Genomic DNA, 14,160 nt, shown 5'->3' with positions numbered 1-14,160 from the left:
TTTCTGCACCATTCTGAATGTTTCATTGGTCTTGAAGAGGCCAGCAGCAAGGTCTGGCCAAACTTTGAATGGCCCCAGGAGAGAGTCAGTTTAGACAGCAGGACCACTGTCCCCGGAGAAGACCAAGGTGGCTAAGAATGTGAAGGAGGCTCCTTGGAGGATGGAGGGACAGTTGCTCTGAGGTGGTGAACCATGCTTGGAGACTTCTGTGTGCTGAGCTTCTGCCTCTGAGGTGGGATAAGGACAGTCACATGCAGGGAACTTACTGCATTTAATGCAGGGAGCTCTAGGATGCTGTCTTGCAATCAGATGACTGCACATCTCCACTTGAGGACACTTGCTGAGTGTCTGGGCATTGAGAGACTCCCATGGTCCTACAGCAAGTTACTGCTAAGGGTGAGTACCATAGCGAATGCTGGAATCATCCTAGGCTAAGGGCATCAAGTCACCATGCTGCCTGGAAAAGGGTACTCTTCTATCACATACATGCCTGGTTCTGCATCGCAGGAGCGTCTGCCTGGGCCTTGTATGACTTACAAGCTCAAGAGTTCAGTACAGGCAGCTAGCTCAGCTGGAAACCACCTAGAGTGACTTCAGATTGTAGGCTGGTCAGACAAGGAGACAACAGGGGAACCGGAAAGACTGAAGGAAGCCCACTGCTACATGCACAGTCCGGAAAGCCCTTTACGAGGAGACGGCCTTGAGTGGATTCCACCAGCTAAGAAGGATTGGACTCACTAAGGACTGAGGTTGAGGGAGTGAGTTCCAGGCTGTCAGAACAGCATGTGCCAAGGCCCCAAGGGAGGAGAGAACTTGTTGCATCCTGAGAATGTCAGAAATGTAGACACTGGAGGAAGATAGAGCCCTAGTCCCCTAGTGCCCAGATTGGGAGTTGAGAAGCCCAGAGGACTCAAGATGCTCTTGGTTCAATGTGAGATGAGGGAGGGCCTCACAGTGCAGGGAAAGACTGTGTGGGAGATGATTAAGTGATGGGGGCAGGGCGCACAGAGCTATGGGGAGATTTTCAGTAGCTCTAATTCAGTAGACACTTTTTTTCCAACTTTTTATTGATTCTTTTAGAACTTCACACCACACACTGGAGTCCCGCTCATCTCCATCCCCTCATATCTGCCCTCTACCCCTGTAACCTCTCCCTCACAAGGAAAAAAAAAAACCAAAAACTACACAAAACAAAAGCATAGAAACCATCTCTTCCTGGAGGCTGTAGTATGTCACAGCGTGTCCCACAGTACATCCCTCTGTCCTCACTCGCAGTGAGTCATTGGTCTGGTTCAAGATCTCTGGCTTCTGTGACACCATCAATATGGATCCTCATCAGGACTCCTCCTGGTTGTCCTGTTGTTGCCCTGTGTCATGGAGATCCTGATACTTTGGATTAGCAGGACGGCTCCTGTTCACCTGATCCAACAGTTCACAATTGATGTAATCTTGGGTTGAGTCCTGCATCTGGGCCCCAGGTGACAGCTGAGCTGGTCACCCTGCTTGCTCTCCCAGTATCCACACCACCGGGGCAAGCTCTCCAGCACTGCTCAGCCTAGCCCATCCAATGCTGATTGGCAGGAGGCCGGGTCAGTTCTCCTGCAGTCATGCCCTTGGCCAGCTTACTCACACACAGAGCCAGTTCTGCTATGTTGCCTAGTTGGGGCACTGGACACTTATTAAACTCTTACTGTGTACCGGGTACAGGACAGTGGGGTGGGGCCAGTGGTGGTGAGTGGGTCTATCTGTAGTCTATGGCCAGCAGTGGGGGTGGGGTGGGGGTGTGTGTCCCAGGTTCAAGCCAGTTGAACTGAGGTTTTCTCAGCCCAAAGATCCCTGTCCCAAAGAAGGCATGAGGGTTATATGGGGAGGGTGCTGTCGAAGGGAGGAAGCTGCCACCTAGGGTGGGGAGCCAAGCTCAGGGAATCTGGAAAAGGCAAATGTTAGCGGGATATGGACAGCACAGTAGGGCATATGTGCCTACAGGTGATGACCCTGAACTGCTTTGTGGGCTGCCAGGGTTGGCACAGCTTTGCTCAGCCCGTGTTGAGTCACAGGCCTGAGCTGGGCCAGGACAGGGTGCCAATGACCAAGGTGACATCCAGTCTCTACCTTGCTGGCCTGGCTGGATGTGGGTAGCTCCAGAGCCTCCATGACAGTAGAGGGGCCTCTAAGCCTCTACCCGAGACCCTCTACTAAGAGCTGGCGGCTGAAGCTGGTAGGGGTGAGGTAGGACAGATAGAACAGGACCATAGGAGATTGATTTAGGGTGTTCTCTTGTCTGCTCTGTTTCTGTAACCACTGGCCAGGTTCTCCTGTCCCAGCCAACCTAGAGACCAGGAGACCCAAATCAACTCAGAGGCCCTCAGCTACCTCGGGAAGGGCTCCTGGAGCCTCCCACAAGTGCCAAGTGCCCTGGGGGGTGGGGCAGCAGAACAGGGGACATTCCTGGCTTCTGGAACCTGATAGGAAATTTGATTCCAGCTTCTGTGGTGGGAGGGAGAGCAAGTTGTCTGAGTGTGTGTGTGTGTGTGTGTGTGTGTGTGTGTGTGTGTACTAACATGCAGGAAGGAGCTTTGTGTATGGGCACACATGTCCTGTGCCACAGATCCCAGGGTCTCTGCAGCATGAGTGTGTGTGAAGCTCCCAGCATGGTGTGTGTGTGGAGAGGGGAGGCGAGAGGGGAGGTCCCAAATTCTGTGTGTGCCCGCGGGTGTGCCCGGGCCTCTGGCCTAGGGGAGTGCACGTGTGACAGGCCCGCCCGCTGTCTGTCGGGTGTGAGGGGAGAGGCCCCTCGCTCCTCTGTGCCGCTGGCACTGGGCCTGGGTCCCCACCACCTCAGCCTGGCGGGGCTCCAGCAGCCGCCCTCGGGGTACGCACCCGGGCTCCCCGTTCTTTCTCCCCACAGTCTCCCCTCCCTTCTCCTTGTCCCCCCTCCCCCTGGCGGGCGTGGAGGGCCGGGGTGGGAGGAGATTGCGCCTGAGTTTCCATTTCATACCTCGCGGCTAAAAACTTTCTTTCTGTCTCGCTCCCACAGTCTGCAGCTTCTCCTGTCATCGGAAATGCCAGGCCAAGGTAAGGGGCAGCGGGCTGAGGTAGGGGTGGGCTGGGGCGGAACGGGATAGCTGCTCTTTGTTTATGCAAAGCGCCGAGCGAGGGTCAAGGTGAAGGCCAAGGCCGCGGAGGCGCTGGGGGTCTTGGTCCCACCATGCACGGGCTGATTCAGCCAACCTGGGGGTAGCCTGGTCCGCGCTTGACAGAGAGTGGGGGCGGGGCCGTGGAGTCGTCTGACAGGGTGCTATCCATTCTTCATGGGCCAGTTGCCCATTTGGGTGCTTAGTTTCTCCAGTATTTCCAAGCGGGTCGTGCAGGAGAGGGAAACTGAGGCAAGAAGACAGGAACGATTGCTGGGCCCTGATTGCTCAAACATATTTTCCGCCTGGGCAGAGGGTGTGGTGGATCCACTTTGTGGAGTAATGGGGTGTAGGGAGGTGGGGCGGTGGTGTCATGAGTCAGGAAGGAAACTGCTGGCAGGTGGTTCAGTTCCCTTGCAGGCAGGTTCGAGACCTACTAGAACTCTCCCTGCTTGCTCTAACTCCAAGTCTGTTCAGGCTCGAGGCTGCCCTGCCCCCTTCATGCCTTTCACCCGCCCTTGCTGTATAAACTTGACCTCTGGCAAGAGCCCAGGTAAGATGGCCGTGGGGCCTTCAGCAGGGAAGTTAGGCACTGCCTGCATGCCTAACACCCCCCACCCCTCTTGAGCTGTTTTGTTAGCTGAGTGATCCTAGGCCTGTCCAGGCTCTTAACAAGCTGCTTCATCCCAAGCATATGGGGATAAGAAGCTCAGCTCTCAAAGCCATGTGAGTGTTAAGTGAATTATAGATTGTGAGTGCTCTGCTAAGTGCCCAAAACAAAACAAATAAAAACAGGTACTGAGGGACTAGCAGGGCCTGGTTGGGAGGAGAAGGGGCCTTTGATGGAATGTCAGGTCTGGGAGGGGTCTGCCCCTTCCATGAGATCTTGAATGCGCCATGAGCACTCCCTGGAAGAGGTAACGTTTTGCTGACTGTAAACTCCTGGTTGGGAAGACCCTGTGACTTGCTGTAGGAATACGGGGTATCTGCCTGGGTCAGCTTTATCTTTGGGGTGGTGGTGGTATGCACCTCCCCCCCTACTCCCACTGTCCTCTTCGTTTAGTTCATCTGGGACAGAGTTCTCTGTCTCTAACCCCAGAACCTTCCAAATGGATGGCTCTTCTCATCTCTTCCCCACACCTTCCTGCATGGGTGTTTTTCAGCAGAACTGAACAGTTGTGCCCTGTAGCAGGCCTAAGCTTCAGAGAGTACGTGTGCTGTCAGATTTTAACCCTATAATCCCGCAGGCCAGAAGATCATGTTGCTTTACGGTTGGAGAAACTGAGTCACCAAAAAGTGTGGCTGTAGTTCCTCTGCCATTAGCCTTTTGTGCCCCGTTGGTTGTCCTTCCCTGTCCACTGGCCCGAGTTTCTCCCTCCTGACCTGTGCTTCTCCTTTAGGACCCATTTCTTACAGCAGCAGGAGACAGGGAAGAGGATTGGGTGATGGGTTTACTATCAGTGAAAAATTAGTTGGAGGTCTGGTGGCTCAGAAAGACGTGACAGACAGTGGTCCCTTGTTTCAGGCAGATACCAAAGATGACTTTTAGGGGTGGCCAACTGCCTGACAGTTCTTACCAGTGCTAGAGGCACAGGTACCCCAGGCTGTAGTGGTCCAACATTGTCCAACCAAGGAGACCAACTAGAAGGGGAGGGGCTGGGCAGGGCACCTCTGTACAGATGGAGCTTTTCATAGGATTTTCCTCTATAGGAAGTGGAACCTCCTGGTGGCGTGTACTCCACCCAGCTGGCAAGGCTCTCCCCAAACCACAGCTCTTACTGCAGCCCTGCTTCTTCCTCTGCCTGGGAAGCCGAGTTCTGCATTGTGGCTCTGTAGCTAGATCAACTTGATGGTCATCCCCTCCATCCCCTGCTCCTAGAGGATTCACCAAGCAACTGGCCAGCCCTCTCCATGGACAGAACACTGCTCTGAGGCAGCAGGGAAGAGAGCCAGGCCGAATTAGACCAGCATGAGTTCTTAGAGGAGTTATGTCAAGTGGGATCCAGGGAGAAGAGCAACAGCAAAGGCCCTGGGGTGAAGTGAGCTTGCGGGAAGGTCATGGGCAGGCCGGGGAGTTTAGAACACTAGAAACTAGACTGGGCTTCCACTGTGAGGTGCTGTGCTGCGCAGGGGCAAGGACAGGCCAGAGTGCTAGTGGCAACTCCCCAAGACTATTCAGTGCCCTGGCTGCTGGTGTGGCATTCAGAATCATGGGGTAGTGGTGAGCAAGGGTCCGACTGGGGTGCCTTTCAAGGTCTAGAGCCTTGCTAGTGGGTGGGATGCTGGGTGTGAGAGGGAATGACTGACTCATAGGTCTTTGGCCAGAGTGACTGGGGACATGTGGCTTCATTTACTGAGTAGAGGAAGTGTGGGAGAAGGTTCCTTGAAAGCACTGTGGGGATTTTCCTTTGTTTTGTGTCTTTTTCCATTTTTCTCCGTTCTCTCCATTGGTAAGTTCTCTTGCTTGTTCGTTTCATGCTCGTTCGTTCTTAATTCATGCCTTCTAGAATGTTCCTGTAAGGTGAACCCATGCTTGGATGGGGGCTGGGACATGGATATACAGTAATAAATTGTAGCAAAACTCACTAAACTTAGAAGATCAAAGCAGAGAAAACCATTTGTGCTTCACACTGTTTCAGAGGGTCTGGAGCTCGGAAGGGCTTGCTGGCTAGTTGTGGGCACAGCTTAGCAGTCAACATCGTCTCCACCACTACTATCCATGTTAAAGATAGAACTCAGGGCCTCCAACAGACCAAGCAAGCACACAACCATTGAGCTACATCCTTAGTCTCTTGCTACTTTTCTTTGAGAGAGGGCTGTTTAGGCACACCTAGGACTCTGCTGTAGCCCAGGCTGGCCTTCAACTTTCCATCCCCCTGTCTTAGTTTACAGAGTAGCTAAGATGACAGGCATGTACATGGGAACAAAGGCCCATTGGGGATGTTGAGGTTCAAACTATTTCAGAAGCTGGCCACAGCTGCCCAGAGAAAAGGGCCAGGCTTAAGGGATTCAGGGAGGCTGCCCCAGTGGCAGAGTACATCTCTGATGATACATTATCGTGCTCCCTCGTCAGCATCTGCACAGAACTTCCCAAGGTGCAAGCCACTCCCATTCAATCTCAGAGCCTGGAGGTGGGTGGGGCTCACAGTAACCCTGTTTTACATATCCACCATTGAAACCTAGCAAGGCTGGCCAGTGGGGCTCTGGTATTTCTGTACAGTGGGCTTGTACTATGGTTGACCAGGTGAGGGGAGACCAAAGAATGAAGGCAAGTAAGATAAACAAGGATTTAGGAGAGAAAGGACTTGGATCTCAGTATGGCTCCAGCAAACTACCTTTCCAATTCCTGTAGATGCCAATTCTCCCACAGTTCCCTGTTCTCATGCCTCTTGGGGTTATTACCTGCACCCTGTTTTTCTCTGCTGTTGAGGATTTTAAACTGACAGCCGTCATTTACTTCCCACTCTTCTTTTTTTAAATTTATTTTTATTTTTTATTTTTTTTAAAAAGAATTATTTATTTTATGTATTTGAGTACACTGTAGCTGTCTTCACACACACCAGAAGAGGGCATCAGATCTCATTACAGATGGTTGTGAGCCACCATGTGGTTGCTGGGATTTGAACTCAGGACCTCTGGAAGAGCAGTCAGTGCTCTTAACCACTGAGCCATCTCTCCAGCCCTTAATTTATTTTTATTTGTATATGTATGGTGTTCTGCCTGCCCATATGTCTGGGCACTACTTGCCTGCCTGCTGTCTGGAGGTTAGAAGAAGGAGTTAGAGCTGGAACTGGAGTCAAAGGTGGTTTTGAGCCACCATGGGACTTGAATGCAGGTCCTGTAGAAACTTAGCTAATGTTCTTAACCACTGAGCCATCTCTCCAGCCCTGCATCTCCTCTACCACAGATTCCCTCTCTGCTGTTCTCTTTGCCCCTTGCTTTCTCCTGTTACAAACCTCCATTGTTATTTTCAGTATAGTTTTAGAGTTATAGAGTTGTGGAGATCCCCTGGGGAGTTACAGAATAGTAAGCCCAGGTTCCCTGATAGACTTGTAAGCAGAACCTTGCTGTCCTGTGGCTCCAGATCAGTCATGGCTCCTCATAGAAAAATACTCTTGGTCCTCTGTAGGTAGATGGAGTGGCATGAAAGGAGCAGGGCCTGTGTGTACCAGCACTGGGTGACTGACATTTCTCACCTGCTTGCTTCCCAAAATTCCCTACTGTGTTTGGGCCAGGCCCAGGAGGGGGAAAGACCACACCAGTAACTTAGTCTTCTCCCAGGTTGTGATGGTTTGTATATGCTAGCCCCAGGGAGTGGCACTATTATAAGGTGTGGCCTTATTGGAGTAGGTGTACCACAGTGGGTGTGGACTTTAAGACCCTCCTTCCCGCTGCCTGGAAGCCAGTATTCTGCTAGCAGCCTTCAGATGAAGATGTAGAACTCTCAGCTCCTCCTGTACCATGCCTGCCTGGATACTGCCATGCTCCTGCTTTGATGATAAAGGACTGAATCTCTGAACCTGTAAGCCAGCCACAATTACATGTTCTTTTTTTTTTTTTTTTTTGGTTCTTTTTTTCAGAGCTGGGGACCGAACCCAGGGCCTTGCGCTTCCTAGGCAAGCGCTCTACCACTGAGCTAAATCCCCAACCCCTACATGTTCTTTTTAAGAGTTGCCTTGGTCATGGTGTCTGTTCACAGCAGTAAAACCCTAACAAGACATTGGTATACAAAGGGCTCCAGGTTCACATTTAAGCTCCTAAAGAAAAGGTAATACTGTAAAGAACCCACTTTCACTGTGGCTGGATGCTAGAGTCCTCATTAACATACTCACAGCCCTCCCTATGGTTGGGTTGGAGGAACCGATTCCCCATTCACCAAGAATAGCCTAGTGGGAGGGGGCTTATGGCCCTGGGATCAGCCAGCGGCTCTGAGCCTGGTGGAGTGTATAAGCTCTTTGGCCTTGGAGACAGACTATTGTGTTCCAATCTAGACTGTATCAGTAATAATCACTGTGTGACCTTTGACAAGTCTCTTTAATGTCTCTCAACCCATCCTCATCTGTGGCATGGTTATTATTATGGTATCTATATCGTGGGGGTCTTATGAATACCGAGTAAGAGATAACCCAACTAGAGTGCCAAGGTCAAAATCTAGTGCTCAAGAAGTTATGAATATTGATTCACTTTAGTTTATCCTTCCTACTGTCTCTTACCTCATGTAAGGGGGAGGGGATAGGAGAGCCCAGCACAGCTGGCCGAGGCGATGATGTCAAGACTAGACATTCGAACACACGCTATCTCCTCTCCTCTCTCTGTCCAGGGAAGAGCAAGGTCATGACACACGCCACTGTAGTGTGGCTTTGATTGTTTGCCTGCTTGTGACACCTAATGAATGTAGCAGCCAGGGCTTGAGACATTGTATAGATGTTGGGATCACCTGGACACTTTAACACAGACCCCTGGGCTGGGCTCTGCATGGTGTACATGGGCACTGGGGTTCTTAAAAAGTGGCCAACTGTGTCAGGGCTGGTTTCTAGCCAAATTTGGTATGGCTTTTTAGCAGTTTCCCTCTGAGGTGTTTGCCAGAGAGAAATAAAAGCGTTTCTGCATGGTTATGAGTGTACAGATACTGAAGTCATGAGAGGCCCAAACTGGGAAAAAACTCATCTTTTGCACCAGTAAACAATGGGTACAGTCAGCAGAGTCAAATTCCTGGGCCTTGGACTTGGGACTGGGGATGTGGCTTGGTTGGGAGAATGCTTGCCTAATGCAGGAAGCAGTGGGTTCTAGCCCCTGTGCCTCATAAACCAGATACAGTGGTGCACACCTGTGATCTCAGCATGGTGGGGTGGAGGCAGAGGAGCAGCCGTTCAGCACGTCTTCATCTACACAGACGCCCCATTTCTTTTCTTTCTTTTAGCTGTCACAGGTACTTACCACTTTTATTTATAGCAAATTATTCTTGATTTCTTCTGCTCAAAAGTTCTTTGAGACAATTCTGTCAGCCTTAGCCAATGGGAGAATAGAATCATCTGACTTGCAAATGGCCCTGCAGATGCTGTAGGTTTTAAACTGGCCATTAAAACCGGCCTGTGCCCTTGTCAACCTCTGCCACATTCATCTGGATGGACGTGTGGACCCTGGTAGCATTGATTCAGTTGCTCAAGGAGCATTTCCGCAGCACATACAGGTCCACAAAGTTGCCGATGTTGTTCTGCATACAGAGGCCGTCACTGCTCACTGATCTACCAAGAACACAGAAAGGAGCTTTATTTATTTTCTTTTCTCTCTCCTTTAAAAAAAATTTATTTATTTAATGCATATGAGTGCACTGTAGCTGTCTTCAGACACACCAGAAGAAGGCATCAGATCTCATTACAGATGGTTGTGAGCCACCATGTGGTTGCTAGGACTTGAATTCAGGACCTCTGGAAAGCAGCCAGTGCTCTTAACCACTGAGCCATCTCTCCAGTTCATGCTGCCCCATTTCAAAATAAACAAACAAAGGTATGGACTAGTCTTACACAAAGGGACATGGAGGAGACTCAGAGACTTGGTGCTGGCTGAGAATAACCAAACCCAGAAAGGGTGCACACCAATTGGATGGTGTGTTTTCTGTAGATGGGCAGAATTCCAATGATAAGGACTATCCCAGTAGAAATTGGGAGCAGGAGGTATTGGGGAAGAGGTATGGAGAGCGCTTGGGCAAGCAGAACTGTTTAGCTATCAAAGTAAACATAGACTCATCAGACCTATGAGCCCTCTGAGCACCCAGGAGGTGGAGTCAGGAGGATTATAACTTCTCAGAAAACCGAACCAGGAGGCAAGGGAGATAGCCCAATCAGCAATGTGCTTGATACACAAACATGGGGCCCATGAGTTCAGATGGTCAGTGCTCAAGTAAAAGCTGGGCAAGGTAGTGTGTGTTTCTAACCCCAACTCTGGGAGGTAGAGGTTAATGGATCCTTACAGCTCCTGGGCCAACTGGTCTACCCAATTGGTAAGTTCTAGGTTCAGTACGAGACTCTCTCAAGAACTCAAGTTGAAAAAGTGACCAAGGAAGATGACTTCTGCTTTTCAAAGCCTATTAGTAAATATTTCAAGTATTGATTTTCAAATACTGGAACAGCCTTGTCTTCCTGAGATGAATCTCATTTGGTAGTGGTGTATAATTCGTCTTATATGTCATTGGATGACATCTGCCAGTGTTTGGATGAGGACTTTGCATCTATGAGAGACTGGGCTTTTGTTTAATTTTCTTACAATATTTTTGTCTGGTTTGAGTAACACAGTGAAACTGGTCTCAGAATGAAGTGAGACATGTTCTCTGCATTCTGTAGCTGCTTTTTATATTTTTGATCTTGTTATGGTTTTAAAACAGGGTCCCACTATGTTGCCCAGGTTATCCCAGAATTCAAGTGAACTTCACCTACCCACCCACCCCTCCACCATCTACCATCTCAGCCTTCCAAGTCACTGGGATTGTAGATGTGCGCCACTGTACCTTGTTTCTCTTTTCTTTTTGGAAGTTTGTAGACCATTGATAGTGATTATTCTTTAGACATTGGTAGAATTCATGTATTATGGCATCTGGGTCTGGATTTTTCTTTGCACATAAGTTTTTATTGCTCATTCAATTGATAGGTTGAAGGGACTATTCAACTTTTCTATTTCTTTTTGGGTCAGATTTGGTAGTTTGTGTCTTTCTAAAAAAATGTATCTATTCCATTGTATTACCCAGCTTTGATGATGTTTATAGTGCTCCTTCATTTATGTATTTATGTATTTTTTATTTTTTGTGGGGTCAATTATGATGTCATCTTTTTAATTTTTGATTCTGGTCATTTGTGTCTCCCTTCCCTTCCCTTCCTTCCCCTTCCCTTCTCTCCCCTCCCCTCCCCTTCCCTTCCCTTTCTCTTCCCTTCCCTTCCCTTTTCCCTCCTTCCCCCATCTCTAGTCATGCTGGCTACATATTTATCATTTTCCTTAATGATTTGAAAGACCCCCCCATCCCCTTATCTTTACAGGATTTTCCATTGTCATGTCGTTTATCGAGTGACCTTGCACAGAGACTTACCGTCTGGAAGCACCACACATAAAGCAGGTGTGTGGTCAGGTTCTCAGGGGAGAGCGTTGAGGAGAAATCCCTGCAACAGCCCCACAGCTGGCAGGAGGGAAAAATGCTTCCAGTGCAGGTCCTAGTGTTTGGCTCCAGAGCTCAGTGGCTTTCACTGTACATGGGACCTCTCTGTTGCATGTGCAGGCTGTACCATCTGTGATTAGACTCTATTGCTAACAGACAAGTTATGGTCCAGTGCACCCTTCCGGAAAGTCTCAGAGCCCCTGGCTAGCCTCCTTCCACCTTGTTTACAATACTACTTTGTCTGGGGCAGGGGCACTGTCTGAAGTACCGTCTACTACCCCCATTGACTCTGATCCTGGATCTCCTGACAGCCAGCACCTGAGCGACCTACAGTGTAGCCTGGAGAGTTCTGCCTCTGTTGGTTCACAGGAAGTACTGCGAAGCACCGTCTAGTGTTCTGATATCAGCTTTGCCTGTGGGAGGGGGTCTAAAGTGAGGTGGGTCCTGAGAAGCCCTTACCTCTCTGTTATATACAAAGTTGCGAGGGGTTTTTGCTGGTCTTTCTTTCCTGTTGCTGCCCACTTTCCCCGGGTTCTTTCTGAGGTAACAGTTTGGTGTGTATATGTGTAGAGGTAACATAGGCTTGGAGTGTGTAACTTGTAACATACCTTTCCCATCCACAAGGATAAGGTTAGGGGAGAAAGTTATATTGAGCCCCAGCTGGCTTCTCGCTTTCCTTAATTGTGATTCCCAAGGCACTAATTGTTTTTGTGTGGGGAGGCATTTCTGACGCTAAGCTGAGTAAGCATCACATGGGTAGTTCAGAAGTCAGAGAGGACGCAGGAGTTCAGGAGGGTGGGAGGGAGGACACAGACCCGAGGGAGATGGGAGATGGGGGGCTGGAAGCAAGGAGAGGGAGGAGGAGGATCATGGGAGGAGCAGGATCATGGGAGGAGCACAGGTCAGCACAACCCCACAGTGGGGTGTAGGAAAGGTTGAGGTGTGTAGTGGGAATTAGAGGGCAAAAGCGTACTTAGGGGATCCACCCACATGAGTCTCCCAGAGGCTTTCGGCGGCCTTCCATTCCATGGTCATGGTAGAAGGCAGCATGCATAGTACCCTGCCTGTGGGGCACCACTGCTCTGTGCCCTGAGATATAACCTGGGACCCAGGGCTAAGGTTTGGTGTGAAATCACTGACCTAACTCCCCCACCCCCAAACACAATATCAGGCGAGGTGGTAGGTGAGGTTGGGGCTCCTGGCTTTAGACACTGATGAGTCCCAACTCTCTTTCGGCACACACTCACTCTCTGAAATCTGATTTTTCTCCTTGGTGTAAAAGTGGCCATAGAAATATGGTGAAATGGCTCAGCACCTAAAGGTGCTCACCATCAGCTTAGGAACCACATGGTAGAAGGAGAGGACCGACTCTTGCAAGTTGTTCTCTGGCCTCCATACATGCATGTGTGTGTTTGTACATATAACACACACACACACACACACACACACACACACACACACACACACACAGAGCCATGACAGTTCAGGCCTGTAATCACATAACCACAGCTTGTCAGGAAGCTGAGGCAGAATACTGAAAGTTCAAGGCAGCCTTGGCTCCAGGATGAGTTGTTCAAGGTCACTTTATTAGACTTTCTCAAAAAGAAAAAGGAAAGAGAAGAGCTGGGATGTATGTATCTTAGCGTCAAAGTGGGTGCTTACTTAGGACTTGCAAGGCTCCGACTTCAGTCCTTATCAGCATACAAGTGAACGTGGTGACATCGATCTTGCTGTCATGCTGACCTCACCAGGCTGGTATAAGGATTAGGCAGCTTGCAGGTACAATCCAGGTACATGATATAGACCCTTGCTCATTCAATGACTCTTAATCTTAAGTCTGACACCCTAGGATTATAAGGTACAAAGTGTCCCCATAATAACATTAGGGTTCAAGGCCCCAGGACGTCCACACTGTCAACTGAGAGTAGCTCTGCAGAATGACACGGTATGACACGGCACATAGCTGCAGCCACCTGCTGACTGGCCAGCCTTCCTTCCTGGTTGGTCTTCCTTTTTGTTCCACCCTGCTGAGAACTCTCTCAGGGGGTGCTGGTGTCTGGCTGATGTATGACTTGGCCAACAATCCCCTGCAGTGAGCAGGGGGTGGATGTTCGTGGGAGGCCATTAGGAGGAGAGGGGTGTGTATGCCTTGGGCACAGAGCGAGTCACAGATTAACACCCTGGCCTGTCCCCATTGGCCCTGGCCCGGAGCACCCAAGCGAGGGTGCCCAGAGGTGGCTGGGTTCTAGCCAGGTTCTGTGGAGCACAGCAGGGGGCAGGTCACTCCTGGGTCATGAGTGATGGGAGGGGCAGTCGAAAGCCTCTTCCTGTCCATGGAAGCTCACCTGGCTTGGGTTCCACAACCAGGCAAAGTTACAGAGATCCTGTGTCCTTGAGCTCATGGGATCCACAGAGCCCAATCCTCAGGACTTCTGGGTAATGGACGTGCTCACTGGAGCAGATGAGAAAGTGGTCTGGGAAGTTAACTGTGAAATTGGCACGAGGTCCCCAGATTTGAATTTATGATTTGTAGGGGGAGGAGGGAAGGGAGGCTTTGTAGACTCTGATCTGACCTCAAGTCTTGGCTTTACTAGCTGGGATTTGGGGCCTCTTTGTGATTTGAATTCTCTGTCTGCCCTCATGTGTTATGGTGAGCATCAAATGAATTGGTACATATAAGAGTGCTTAGAAGAGTAGGTAAGCGCCGGTGGTTGTTAACATCACTCTGCTGTAAGTGGAGTTCAAAGGTAAAGGCTGCAGACTGTCCTCATGTTTTGCCTAAGGCTCCTTATCCTCCCAGGAAAGACGGCACTGGCTCTTATGAGGTGGTGAGCTCTCCGCCCCTGTGTCATGGAGCGGAAGGATGGATCGGTGGCAATTGGT

The 14,160-nt window shown here is 50.0% G+C and overlaps 1 protein-coding gene and 1 pseudogene across 33 annotated transcripts in view; one reads left to right on the top strand and one right to left on the bottom strand.

Moving 5' to 3' along the window:
• Tns1 (tensin 1) overlaps nt 1-14,160 on the top strand; it is a 210,925-nt gene that overhangs the window by 52,975 nt on the left and 143,790 nt on the right. For 14 of the 33 annotated variants that reach the window (NM_001191810.3, XM_087565347.1, XM_087565345.1 and 11 more), the window contains 1 exon segment: nt 3,038-3,075. In NM_001191810.3, coding sequence (NP_001178739.1) covers nt 3,038-3,075 — 38 coding nt within the window. 33 annotated transcript variants of the gene reach the window in all.
• On the bottom strand, nt 9,111-9,378 carry Rps21-ps7 (ribosomal protein S21, pseudogene 7; annotated as a pseudogene).

The sequence above is a fragment of the Rattus norvegicus genome, chromosome 9 (assembly GCF_021556685.1).
Source record: "Rattus norvegicus strain SHRSP/BbbUtx chromosome 9, alternate assembly SHRSP_T2T, whole genome shotgun sequence".
NCBI classification, from domain to species: Eukaryota; Metazoa; Chordata; class Mammalia; order Rodentia; family Muridae; genus Rattus; species Rattus norvegicus.
Note: the sequence above shows the minus strand (reverse complement) of the source record. Positions and strands in the feature narration are given on the sequence as shown.